The 14,066-nt window shown below is 41.0% G+C and overlaps 1 protein-coding gene across 4 annotated transcripts in view; it reads left to right on the top strand.

Moving 5' to 3' along the window:
- The window catches only part of PTPRG (protein tyrosine phosphatase receptor type G), a 701,636-nt gene that overhangs the window by 289,301 nt on the left and 398,269 nt on the right, over positions 1-14,066 (top strand). Inside the window, exon 1 of one of the 4 annotated variants that reach the window (XM_032411654.1) lies at positions 1,755-2,879. The exons of the other annotated variants lie outside the window; for them this stretch is intronic. Coding sequence (XP_032267545.1) covers positions 2,873-2,879 — 7 coding nt within the window. The 5' untranslated portion in view covers positions 1,755-2,872. Of the gene's footprint in view, positions 1-1,754; positions 2,880-14,066 lie in introns of those variants that run through there. 4 annotated transcript variants of the gene reach the window in all.

The raw sequence follows: 14,066 nt of genomic DNA on the forward strand, positions 1-14,066 counted from the left end.
TGATTTAAAATGTTATGTCCTGTCATCCTCATAAAAACTCTGTGCACTGGATCGTGTTCTATCTTATCTCATGGTGAAAGAGGCCTGGGATCAGAGAGGGTGAGGTATCTTTTATGTCCCTTCTTTGTTCACAATCCTCTTGTGGTTCCTTGCCTCTCAGAACAGATTCCAGAATCCCTGAGTTCCAGAAGAAAAGCCTTATATAATCTTGCCCATGGTTATCTGACTTCATTTCCTCCCTCTCTGCCCCAGTGCCCTGGTCTCTGCAGTCCCTCGGTGTGCTGTCCACTTCCCACCTGGCTTGGCTTGTGTGCCGTCTCTTGCCTCCATCTCTCTTTCCTTGCTCATCTCCCCGTTTCACGTGCCCCCTCCTTCTGTTAAATGTTTCTCGTGTGAGTTTGATTTTGAAGGTTTTGATGGGCAAAGTGAACACATTTGGCTTATGGAATTGCCCTGAGGCTAATTTGTAACAGAACATTGTTTGTGAAGGGATGGATTTTTTGTTTGAGTAAGCACAAGTAAGGCAAACATTCCAGGGTCAATGTCAAATACTGTTTCTTAAAGCTTTTGAACTTTCTAGGGCCAGGCTGTCTAGTTTTCTTACTTAGTATTTTGGATTCCTTTGGGCATCACTCTTCATACCTGAAATAGCCTCATATTTAATTCAACATGCACATTTATAACAAGGTTTTATTTGATAACTCCCTTAGGCATTTTTTTTTTTTTTTTTTTTTTAAGATTTCAGCAGCATCATGGGATCTCTGGTCTTTGGGTTGGTAACCAAGACCTGTCCAAGATCTTCTTTTGGTAGAGCAAGTCCGGTCTCCTGTGTGGCCTCCCTGCTTTGCAGACAGTGAGGAAGGTGGGATTTCACTTGCTAGCCAGTGTGGTCTTTCCTGCCCCAAATTTTAGTTTTGCTCTGAGGTATCTGTGCTTGGTCCATTGTCCTAGCTTAACTGTCAGTTCCAGGTCAAGCGATGATGCGGTCCATGAGGGACTGGGTTCAGATGATGGACAATACTCAGATCTCTCTACATACAGGTTTCCCACTTTGAAGCATCTCCATGGAATTCAGAGCTTATTTTCTCTTTTGACTTAGGGGTGTCCTTGCGCAAACCCCCGTGGTCCTACTGAGCAGGTGACACAGCACAAAATGAACATCTTGTGGTCAGTCTGTAGGAGGCAGATCTTTGTGAAAAATTAAATCATGTTTCAGTATTTTGGCTGCATGACTAAAAAAAAAAAAAGTCGAAACCCCGAACGAACATTTGCTTTTCAGTCAGGCGGCTGCAGGCTTCTCAGAGTGTGCCAGTGGATTCCTTAATGTGTTGACCTGCGAAATTCCAGAGTTATCTGTGGCGCACTCCTGTGCCCTGGGTACCGTTCTTGATTTTGTCACTTTAACGCCCTTGTGACACTCTTCTCCTTTTCTATCCCTAGTGCCACCGTGACCCCCACCCCGCTCCCGGTCCTCCGCCCCTCCTCCTTGTCATCACCCCTGCTTATTGAGCAGGAATGAGTAAACCTTCCCCGGAAAGGGCCAGATGGCAAATACAGTAGTTCCTCCCTTGTCTGTGGTTTCAAATCCTCTTATCCCGTAGGCATTTTATTGTCTCACATCCTCACAAGAAGAAGGGTGAATACACTACGGTCAAGATCTTTTTTAAAAAGAAAGAAAGAGACCACATTCACATAACTTTTATTACAGTGTATGGTTATAATCGTTCTATTTTATTATTAGTTATTGTTGTGAATCTCTTACTGTGCCTAATTTTTAAATTCCAACTGTATCATAGGTATGTGTGTATAGGAAAAAGAAGCATAGTATATACGGGGTTCGGTACTGTCTGTGGCTTCAGGCGTTTATGGGGGGTTGGAACGTATCCCTTATGGATGGGGGGGCATGACCGTATTTCAGGCTTCGTGGCCCCATGGTTTCAGCTGCAGCTTTTCTACTCATAAATGACTGAGGGGGCTGTATTCGGCTTGCAGACTGTAGTTTGCTCACTTCTCGCTTGGAGGGATGAGGTCACTTATCCAAGAACGTATAGCTAGTGCCAGGGGTAAGATTTGAACCCTTAGTACCCAATTCTAAAGTCTCTTTGTTGAACCTCTGTGTACTTCGCAAGGGACGTATTGGACTGTGCATCAACTCATTTGCGCCTTCCTCTTTTCTCCTAAGAAAATGTGGTTAATAGAATTTTTTTAAGGGTTATTTCAAGAATCAAATAACAGTATAGGAAGGGCTCTATTATTTGAAAGATTAATGATACTACATAGGAACTAAAATAGGTCTTTAATAGATGGATAACTATTAAACAAACTTTCAATCTGCCTTTTCTTTTGACTTGTAATTATTGAAATGCCAATTAGACTCTCACTTATTAATGTTATGGAAGAAAAACACCGATGTGCCTATTTATTAGCCTTTGTATATATCAAGGAGTATGTTGATCAAATAAATGTTTCAACTATTTACAGAGATCTTTCTAGCTTTTCAGAATGTATTCCTTCACTGACCTCAGACTCGTTACCCTGTCCCTTGTCCGAGGGATCAATCAGGTCCTGTAAAAATAATATGCCACTTCCCACATGCTTCTGCGAATTAGTTTTGTTACTTTTTTTATGACAGGGTAGCACATGTGTGGGTCAAGTGCACTCACCTTCACTGTTCAGCTCAATGAGACATATGCTGAAATGCACATAACCACTACCCACGTGGATGCCGAGAATATTTCTAGCACCTTTTAACGATTCCCTTGCACATCTTCCTTATCTGTAAACTGCCCTCTCCCAGAGGCAGTCGCTGTTCTACTTTCTGGGACTGCTGATATATGTCGCCTGTTCTCGATCTTCCTATAAATGAAATCGTATGATAGGTACTTCCATGTGCCTGGATCTTTCTCTCCGTCGATCTGTGAGATTTGTCTGTGCTGTTACATGTACCGGTGATTTGTTCCCTCTTCTTGCTGTGTTCTGTGTCATTGTATGTGTGTATTACCATTTATTTATATCTTCTTCTGTGGATGGGCATTTGGGTTGTTTCTGGTTTGAGGCTATAGTGAATAAGACTGCTGTGAACTTAACTGTCAATACTATTTTTGTGGACGTATATATTTTTATTTCTCTTCGATATATAAGTGTTATTTATGAGGGGACACTGGAGGGCACTGGAATGTTTGTATTTGAGAGTGCTGAAGAGCCATGGTGAAGGAGTTTTATTCCAGATACGTGCATATTAGGGCTTTAAAGATAAAAACACTTAAAGACATAATTCTGAAAATATTTCAAGTGTCTTTTTAAAGGAGGGCATAATCAGTGATGATGCATATTGTCTTAGTTAATTAAAATATAATAGTATGATTTAAAATCATCCAAGCAAGAATACATGTGAAATGCAAAATGCCCTGCATTATCGTTTCCATCATTTTAGAAAAGAAAGTGTTTATGCTATTGTATAAACATCATTGTTTTCTTGTCTTTTGATGGGAATACATATAAATAGTTTCTATACACAATGCACTTTGCCGATGCTAAATTTTCCATTGTAAAGTAGGAAAAAGGATTCTTACCTCCTTATTTTGAGTATCAGATGAATCATGTGATATAAAATCTGCAAAAGTGCTGTATAAATCACAAATTTCCATTGAAATGTTGGTTAAAATAGAGGCAGTCATAACAATAATAACTAGGTTGTGCTAGGCTTCCATTTGAGAAATAAATTAGATCATTTACGGAAAGCTCCACTAACGATTATGACTGTTAATTTTTTTTTTTAGAAATTAGCAGTGGAATATAGTTGCAAATGAAGATGCAAATCAAGGGTTTGGGGGAAAACTGAGATGACTTTCTTTTAGATTGTCAGTCTCTCTGGGCTTCAGTTTCCTTGTTTCTAGAATGAAGGGGCAGTAAGTAGAGTATCTTGAAGGTTCCTTCCAGCACTCCACTTTCCCCACATCCCCTTTTCTTGTTCAAAAGCATCAAGATGCTGACTCTCCACTGGGTATTTGATTCTAATAGAAAAAATTTCTCCTCTGGGGGCAGTTGGATCATGGGATGGATTGTTTAACGGAATCTGTAGTAACTTCCGTGAAAAGAAGAAAGATTTGTTGATGTGTTAAAAAATTTATTTTCTCTCTTCTGCCAGGATCTGACTGTTGTGTTCGGAGCCACTGGGTTTCAGATTAGTTACCTTAAAAGTGACAAGTTGGCACAGGGGAAAAGGAGAAAGACTTGTTTCTCTCTAGCCTTCTATTTTAGAATTCATCTTGTGTCCCACTTTCCATTGATTCGGGGGTAGTAGCTTTGGTAGTCAGGGCAGCGGGTTCTGGAAATCAACTGAGGCCTTTTGGAATCACAGCTCCCAAGCAACAGTGCCTGTTTGCCTTCTCTTTTGAAGGAGATAAATGGTGCTCTCTCTCTTTCTCTCTTTTCTCTTTCTGTCTGCCTCTCAGCAAGGCTGTTTAACTTTAAAGGCCAGAGGCATTAAGGATCCAGGGATCTGTGTTTTAAAGCTGGGTGTTCCTGCCCAACATTTCAGAAGCCAAGCTCAAAGCTCTCAGCTGAAAATACCCGCTTGCTCTATTCAGCCAACACAGGAGCAGCTGATTCTAGGTTAACAGAGATTTTCTCATAGAATCCATTTACTGTAGAAACCTCAGTAAAGGGAAGCACTTAAAACGTCTTGTTATGGAGAGGATTGGGCCAAATAAATACACTTCCGGTGGAAAGTAACGTACACACTTGTAGTAAAGGGCAGTCTCTGTAGGGTAGCTGCTGTTTGAAATGCAAGAAGATTGTTGGTCCTAGAGTTAGGATGAGTTGCTTTTCCAGTGTTGGGCTCTGCAGCCAGCAAGCTTCGTGATCTTGGGTAAATTACTTATCTGAGCCCCCATCTGTAAAATGGGCATCACGCTTAGCTCTGGGATGGCTTGATAGTACAGGCAGTGTTTGCTTTGCCTGGCCCTTAGTAAGTGCTCACTCAGCATGACCACCGTTTTTTTCTCCCCTCTTGACTATCTGTGAAGTGTATCATCACATATAGAGAAAGGGTCCCAGCAATTTCTCCTGGGGAGCCTTTCACGTGGTCTGCCTCAGTGAGCTGCACCAGCATGCAGCGTGCTCTTGTGGAGACGTGAACAGTCTCTGGGCCTGGGCCAGGTTGTATGTGAGACTTGGGTATGGCCAGGCTATGTTCCCAGAAGAATCCAGAAGTCATGGCAGGAGTAAACTAACCCGGCAAAACGACGAGGTCTGGGATGGAAGACGCAAGATGCTTTCCTTGAAAATCTCTTCCTCATTTGAGATACATCTTTAGAAAATCTGGGGAGTTTGTCTTGGCTCAGACTCATCCATCATGGGAATGATGAAGAGTCAAAAAATGGAATAATAGAGTTACAAAATGTGGTCGTCACCCCCCTCTCCTTCCTTAGAAGACTCACTGGATGGGACAAAATTGATGCAGCCATTTGGGGAGGTTGTTCAGTAAAATGGAAGATGTATATGCTTTATGATCAGGTAATTCCACTGGTAGTTTAAGAAAAAAAACTGATACGTGTAGCCTGGGCGACACGTACAAGAATCTTCATAACAGCACAGTTTGTGATTGGGAAAAACGGGCTCAAACCTAACATGATTTTCACCAGGCAGTAAGTAAATATATGTGGTCTGTTCATCCCCTGGGGGGACCATGCGGCTGCTAAAATGAATAAACCGGAACAGTTTATCAACGTGGACGCATTTTCAGCTTTACCCTGTAACATTTCCTGTCTTTAATATTAAAGGAGATCTAAAGCAAGAAGGGCAAAGCATTAAACGTTGTTAAATAATGGTGGTGGCTATATGGCTGTCAGTCATATTGCTTCTGCGTATTTGAAACGTTTCTTAATTTTAGATAGCGGTTAGAAAAAAAAGAACCAATGTCATAGGATGGGTTATACGTTGCTCTTGGCATTTATCTTTATGTTATAAAAAGAGGCCTGGCGGAAGATGACCTGAGGGGTTGAAAGCATGGACATTGGTGTTAGATGGACATGGATTTGAGTCCTGGCTCTGTCCCTTAATGGTTGGGGTCACTAGGCAAAGTTCTGGAGGGAAATAATGGTAATGTGTGGCACAAACGAAGTGTTTTGTGTGAATGTGGGTATTTTTCGTGTTGGGGGTAGTTTTTCTTAACCTCATTGTCTCCTTACCATGAAGACATTTTTTTTCCCACATTGGCTCTCCAATGTGAGAAAAAGCGAGTGGCCGGTCAGAAGGAAGCGTATATGAGGAGCTTAGTGAGCAGGATGCTGAGTCAGCCCTCTGGGTGTCTGTCTCTGTTCCTGCTCCGAACAGTTATGGGCTATGAGGATGAGAGCCAACCTTCCGCCCTGCTGCTTCTCTATAAAACAATGTCCATTGGGGTCGTGGGCAGTGAATGGGGTTATTTCTGTTGATTCAAACACTAGACGGTGTTTGAGAACGAATGTTCGCTGTTTTTATTATTATAGTTTGCTGTGGGAAAAGAACTCCATAATGCCGTGTCAGGGCCCCAGCAACAGAAGCTCTGCTCCAGGCTCTGTCACGGCCCCGTGAATCCAGAGCCCATAGCACTGAGCCTCGCCATTTCCCCACTATTCAGCTTGTCTCTGCAGCTTCCGATCTCCCTGGGCACTCTAAGAAATAAGTGCTGTCCCCGTGTCTGTCTATTCCCGTCCTGGAGATGTGGGGTTGGCCTGGCAGCCTTTGCCAGATTCCATCAGCCAGCCTGGGGAAGTTCATGATCTCCACTTTGATCCTCGTTCATCAGATGTGTTTCTTACCTAGCCCGTGCACGTGGTTTCATTGTTGGTGATAACACACACACACACACATATTCCCTTTATGTTTGTAGGACTTGGTCTGGGACAATGGGGAGTCCTCCACCAGGGGTGGTTGTGCCCCTAGTAGACATTTGGCAATGTCTGAAGACAATTGTTTTTAAAAGATTTTATTTATTTATTTGAGAGAGAGAACAAGCAGAGGGGAGGGGCAGAGGGAGAGGGAGAGGCAGACTCCCCGCTGAGCCCTCCCCCCCCGCATGCGGGGCTGGATCCCAGGACCTGGAGATGAAGGCAGAAGGCAGACGCTTAACCAACTCAGCCACCCAGGCGCCCCGTCTGAAGACAATTTTGATTATTATGACTTGAAGGTTGGAGGGAGTGTGCTATTTGCATCTAGTGCACAGAGGCCAGGGATACTGCTGCCCCATACCTGCGTTGCACAGGACAGGCCCCACAGCAGAGAATTCTCCAGCCCCAAATGCAGTTGCGCTGAGGTTGTGAAGCTCTGCCCTTGGCCCAATGAGAGTTGTAAACCGAGGGCCATAATGGAAGTTTCTGGGCCTCATCACATGAGTGTTGTTTCAGCTTGGAATAAATCTGGCATCAGAGACTGATGGAGAGCCAAAGACAAAGCAGGCCAGGGGAGGAGAAAACCTGTTAAGCACCCCCCCCAACCCCAACCCCCCCACACCCAGCTTTGGACTCCCAGCAGGTGTCCAGGATAAGCCCGAATAGAGAATTGCTTCCTTTAGAAATTCTTCTCCCTCTATTCCCTCTGCCATGTGCCCTATCTGAAGAAGGGAGATTCAGAGTGGATAGTGATCTTGAGAAATCTGTTGCTCTGGCTTTTGATCCCTCTTCTCATTTTCTTCTTCTCTTTTCAGAGGGTAGAAATCATATGTCAAAGCGCAGACCTGTTTAGAATATTGAGTGTTAATAGAGGCTGGAGCCTTCTTTCTGCTGCATTCTGCTCAGCAACTGACACTCGAAGAAGTACTTCCTATTGATGTCATTCAGGAGCCGTTTCAGGAGGGCCCTGGAACTGTGAGGGGATGGTATCAGAAGCACTTGAATCCCATCTGCAAGGCAGAAGGCTTTGAGGGAGAGAGGATCCTCTTTTAAAGGAATCATAATGTTTTTAATGTTAATTATACAGGCTACCTGATGAATCCGTAAAGTCTCGTCTTTCTGTATAAGGGGAACTGGGAATTGTTCAAAATGAAGGTTACCTAGCGGCTTGAAAGAGCTGTTTGCTCTGTGTTTATATTTTGGGACTTGGATAGCTAGTGATTCAGACATCTCTCAGATGGAGGGCTGTCTGTTTGGAGCTGTGCCTCAGCCGCACACACGCACACAGACACGCACACACACGGATGCACAGATTTTATAGACTGGCTTCATGCATTTGCTGAGGTCCTTCTATTCTTACTTTTAAAAGTGCCATCATTTCTCGCAGGGATATAACTGGAGAGCAAACCTTACGGAGGTGGTTGAATTTGTTTTCACTTCTATCCTCTGCCTAGCATCAAGATGAAGGATAGGCCAGAATCTGTTTCATTCTTGACCCACTTTGGTAAGAACCCAAGGCAAGAGACATAACTGGCAATGGGGAAACCTTATAATTGAAATCCAGTCCCTATTTTAAAAAGTCTTAATCATGATCAACTAAAAGCAGTTTTTTTTAATGAAAAAAAGCAAGATTTTACTTATTTATTTGAGAGAGAGAGAGTGAGAGAGTGCATGTGTGTGGGGGGAGGGGCACAGGGAGAGGGAGAAAGAGAATCTCCAAGCAGATTCCCTGCTGAGCGTAGAGAGAGAATATTTTTTTTTTTTATTTTAGAGAGAGAATCTTAAGCAGGCTCCATGCCTGGCACAGAGTCTGATGTGGGGCTTGATCTCACAACCCTGAGATCATGACCTGAACTGACACCGAGTCCGACTGAGCCACTCAGGCGCCCTGAAATTTTCCGTTTTTGTTAGCCTTATGTCAGTAAAAGAGATTTTTACAATAAAGTCAGTAATTAAGAGGAATACAACATTACTTATATGACCTTCTTGCCAAAAATGCATAATCTCATGCCAGCCTTGGGATGACATCAGACACCCCAAATTGAAAAACCTTCTACAGTAACTAATGAGGACACTTTTGTCAAGATTGGGAAGACTGACAAATTGTCACAAACTGGAGGAGTCTAAGGAGAAATAACTTAGTGCAATATGGGATGGGGAACTGGAAAAAGACATTAAGGGAGATGTCTGTTGTTCAGGTAATAGTATCATGCCAGTATTAACTTCTTGGTTTTGATCACTGTACTATGGTTATGTTAGCATTTGGGGAAGCTGAGCGAGGGGAATATGGAAACTCTGTGCTATTTGTGGAACTTTTCTGTAATTCTAAAAATTTTTTCAGTACAAATTTGTTTTTTAAAAAAACCGGTAATTAGTATGTGTAACCAAACTAAGTTAAACAGCTTCTGTTCTTCCCTCATCCAGGTAGCAATTTAAATAGCACTTCACATAAATAGTTCGCAAGGGTGTTATATGAATTACAAAACCATGAAAGTATCGGTTGCAAATATTAAATGGCAAATTTATTTTTTAGATTGAGAGGACACATTAAACTTTTTCAGGTTAGTACTTGGCATTTCAAAAACTATCATAAAAGTAATTAGGCTCACTGTAAACATTTAAATAATATAAAGCAGAGATGAGTATTCTTCTCAGTTGCTTTCTCCACTTCTCCTGACATTATCTCTGTGCCACTTTCCATTGTGAAAAGTTAGGCACAGATATTTCCAGGATTTCTAGTTCACCAAGTACCTGAGTCTACGGAACATCTATTAAGCAGAATGTGATCGTGCTGTATGAACCCTTCAATAACTGACACCCCCTCCCCCACCTAACTGTAACTCAGGGCTTTCTTCAGTACGTGTATTTCTATCTTATCTGCTATCAAATATTATTTTTTTGGATCCTCCATAATGTATTCATTCATCTCCTTATTTATGGAAATTTCATCTGTCTTCCAGATTTCATTCATCAAGTGTTAAACATCTCCTCTCTTTGCGTTCCTTTTTTTTTTTTTTTTTTAAGATAGCTTTTAATTCAGGCCTATATTTTTGTACCAGAAAGAGAGTATGGAGTCTTTTTGCCTTGTGCAATCTTTGCTTTCCTTTTTAATTATTTTATATTTACAGTGTAACTCCTAGACACCAATGTGGGTCCAAATATAGTAACATTTTACATTTAATCTGCAAAAAAGCAAAGTCATGTTTAAGTCTGTGGTTTCCAGCTTTTATTGAATTTTTAGACCAGTGTGGACCTGCAGGGAACTTAGCAGTGTGACTTTGTGTCTGGATATTTATTCCTAAGTACTGAGAAGGCGGATGCTCTACAGCAGAAGAGAAGTGTGTGCGAATGCTGGCGTGGCCTTCAGAAGTTAATTTTGTGTTTTTTAAACTCTGCTTTACATGCTTAGGCTTCCAGCAGGGGGTTAATAAGTAAACCCCAGAGAAGCCACACAGGTGCCTAGATTTGGTTGTTCTGTAGTTTATCAGGAGACCAGAAAGGAGGGGGACACAGCTGAGTAAACAGTTCTCAGAAATTTATCACATTTGAGTGGTTAATAAAAATGCATTAAGGAGAATGAACTTCAGGAATTGTGTGTAGGCCTTGGCAGAAATGGCAGTAATGGCTTAGCTTTACATCAGTAACATGTGCGTGGGATCCTAATATATTTACATATAGGCATTTCTGAGGCATTGGGACTGATAGAATGAAAATGATGGAAAAACGGGGAGAAAAGATACAGTGAGTACTAGCTGGGGAAGGAAAATATCTCTTTGGTTCCCAAATATTTAAACTCCAAACAAGCTGATCATGTTGTGGAATTTATTGTGTTAGTGGTGACACCTTTCAAAATGAGGAAGAACAAGTTGTGTTCTCGAATGTAGAAGGCTGGCATAACTGCTGAGAGTACAGTAAATGTCCCTATCATTCTTTGGGTTTAATCTTAACATAATTAGCTCCTTGCACAATAGAGTATTTAATTTGAAATGCTGCCAAGGCTTGTTAAGTGAGAGAAATACTTCCTGAGATCTCTGTTGTTAAATTTGGGACTTTGTGTAGGAGATAATTTTCACTAGAATTGTCAGGGTATCTGAATTGTTGCTCATATTCTGGCCTTTATCGCCAAAACTCACCGAATCACTTAACATTTTCAGTTTTATTGATGGAGCCTTTTATGAATATTGTGGAATTTGCCCAATCACATGGAAATAAATTAATTTCTGGAGACCTGACAAGCCCATTTGCCCTGCAGAGTCTTCCTTGTTCAGTGACTTGGGTAGCAAATGGGCATCGGTAGGATTTAATTCCTTCATCTCTTGTTTTGGATTTTCTCTAATTGTTTATTGCTGAGTCACGGCAAGAAATATAAAATGTGAATACCAGTTTTCTTCATTTGCATGCCTGTTTGGGTTGTGAGTTGACATTTCCCCAGGTTTGTAAAACACAGTGGAGTCTTCGACAGCTTTGGGGGTGGAGAGCGGGGTACTTCCATGTGCTTTCATAGTTTGTAGATGTATCAAATGATGTGGTTTCACCAGCAGTACATGCTAGTCTGTAAGATCACTAACCTGTGTATAGTAGAATTCCTTGGTGTTTTTAACCTTCCATAGAGTACAAGAAAGAATATCAAATGTTTTATAAAAAACTGAAAAGCAATCATCATTAAGAACCAACCCAACATAGGTTCAACCTGGAATAAATCCAGTGGAACTCACTTCATTTACTTTTTTGGTAAGAAATAAACCCGAGTTCTAAAAAATTCCTTACAAAAATAATTGGGATGTGTGAGCTCTAGGATGATGAGACAGTTTACTTCACAGGGTGGTCTAATAACTTGGGTGATGATTAATAAGGCAATGGAAACCTAGATAAGGCTTCTAGGCTGCATATCTCTGTGTCTTCAGGATCCGTTCAGATTGAATACTAGGGCAATTTTAAGTCTTCTGATACATGAACATGGGATGTCTTGTTTATTTAGGTCTTTATTTCCATGATACTTTGTAGTTTTTAGTATACAAGTCTTTTACTTCTTTTGTAAAATGTATTTCTAAGCGTCTTACTCTTTTTTTGTTTTCTTTGTCATTTTTTTTCCAAATTCCTCAACAATCTTATTAAAATCGCAAATCTAGCAGACTTTCATATGCTTCTACGAACCGAAAACACACATGCATATGCACACGTATGCACTGCATGTGTCTTATTCTTTTTGATTTTGTTTTAAATGGAATTGTTTCCTAATTTCATCTTTGGATTATTCATTGCTAGTGTACAGAAAAACCACTGAGTTCTGTATATCGATCTGTGTCTTGTAGTCCTGTAAGTTTGTCGAGTTCATTTATTAACTGTTCATTTTTTGGTGGTTGTCTTTAGGGTTTTCTATATATAAGATCATGTCATCTGCAAGTGGAGATAGTTTTACTTATTCATTTCCAATCTGGGTGACTTTTATTTCTGTTTCTTGCTTAATTGCTCTGGCTTGAACTTCAGTATAGTGTTCAATAGAACTGGTGAGAGTGGACATCCTTGGCTTCTTAATGTATTTCTGGGTGTAGTTTCTTCCTCTTGTACTGGATATATAATCTTATGTGGTGCTTTGTAAGTCTTCACATTATAATGAAACAAACTGGAATTCATTTTATAGTTGAGGATGGGGAAGAGTGGACCAGGTGTTGTTTTCACTGCAGCACACTGCCCTTTTTCTGAATTTGTCTTGTTATGTGGTCACACGAAAACTGACCCAGTAATGGTTCCAGTGACAGACTGTTTTCTGTGCATCTTCACTGCATTGTAGTGTAAAAAACAACTCCACAATCTTTGGCTCTATTAAAAGAATAGTCACATCAGGCAAACGCGTAACGTATTCACCAAATATTTAATAAGTGCTTACCAATACCAGGCAAAGTTGATGTTCTGGAGAAATAGCAGTTCGTAAGAAACTGAGAGTCTGGTTGCTTGCAGACAAATTAATACTCAAATTGATAGATATAAAATTTGTTTAGACTGTTTATTTCCTCCCTACCACCTTTCCTAGAATTCCTATTTTCAAATGCACTCAGAGACTGACATATAGCATGGTGAGAAGGTCTGAAACCACGTAATGTGAGGAAGAGCCAGAAGAATCAGGGAGTGATTGAATGATGTTTTAGCCAAGAATCGGGATGAATGAGGGAAGAAGGAAGATACATGTTAATGGTTGCTATTACTTGTCCTCTGGACACAGTGACATGTTGGTTAGCATTCAGGTGGTGGCCAACAGGTACAAGTTGGAGTAAGAGAGATTTTCAGTCTCTTTATACCAAGAGATTTCCACTGGGTCAATGTTTCTTTCATTGGAACAGGTTAGACTGTGTAGCCACTGACCGCTTTCGACAAAGCATGCTATCTTTTTGTGCCACAGTCCCTACCATTCCCTGCTGTCTCCATTTGTCCTGTTTCATTCATTTGTTATCTTCTTGGCATCCTTATCATATGTGTCCTTGTCATATCATTTTATAGTGGGATTTTTCTGACTATTTGAGATGTCCATAAGCAGAATAGGGAGGAAATCAATGATAGTAAAAGTGATAGCTCCTTTCTTCAAAGGAAATTTCTAGTTATTTTTCTTAGAAATATAGAGTTGGCTAGATTTATTATTTTTAGGTACAGAACACTTCACTCAACTACTCTTCCATAACACGCCTCCTTACCCCCTACCTCCAGTATATAGACATGAAGTGAGAATCTTCGTCTCAGCCCTGTCCTCTTAGCTTCCTTTTCATTCCTTAAATAGTTCCTGATGGGCCACTTAAGGACCACGGGACACATGTGGAAAATCACTAGCTTTGATAATCATTGGAAATATGCATTCCTCTACAATAGTGTTTCTCAAGTTGTGTACCATGACATTTTGGGCTGTGTAATTCACTGATGTGTATGGAGCAGACTATATGTTGTGGGATGTTTAGCAGCATTGTCAGTTTCTATCCCATAGATGCCAATATCACTTCCCTCCCCATGTTGTGACAATCAAAAATGTTTCTAGACATTGCAGATGTCCAGGGGGCTGTGGGGGTGGTCAGAATTGGCCCTGGTCAAGAACCACTGGCTCTACTTCAGTTTGGTTATATCTTTTTAGTCTTCAGTACATATCTAAGAATATTTATCAGGTTTTCATGATGATGCATCAACTTTAGGGAATTACGTATTTGACTCCTC

This window comes from Phoca vitulina, unplaced genomic scaffold (assembly GCF_004348235.1).
Source record: "Phoca vitulina isolate PV1807 unplaced genomic scaffold, GSC_HSeal_1.0 scaffold13, whole genome shotgun sequence".
Taxonomy (NCBI): Eukaryota; Metazoa; Chordata; class Mammalia; order Carnivora; family Phocidae; genus Phoca; species Phoca vitulina.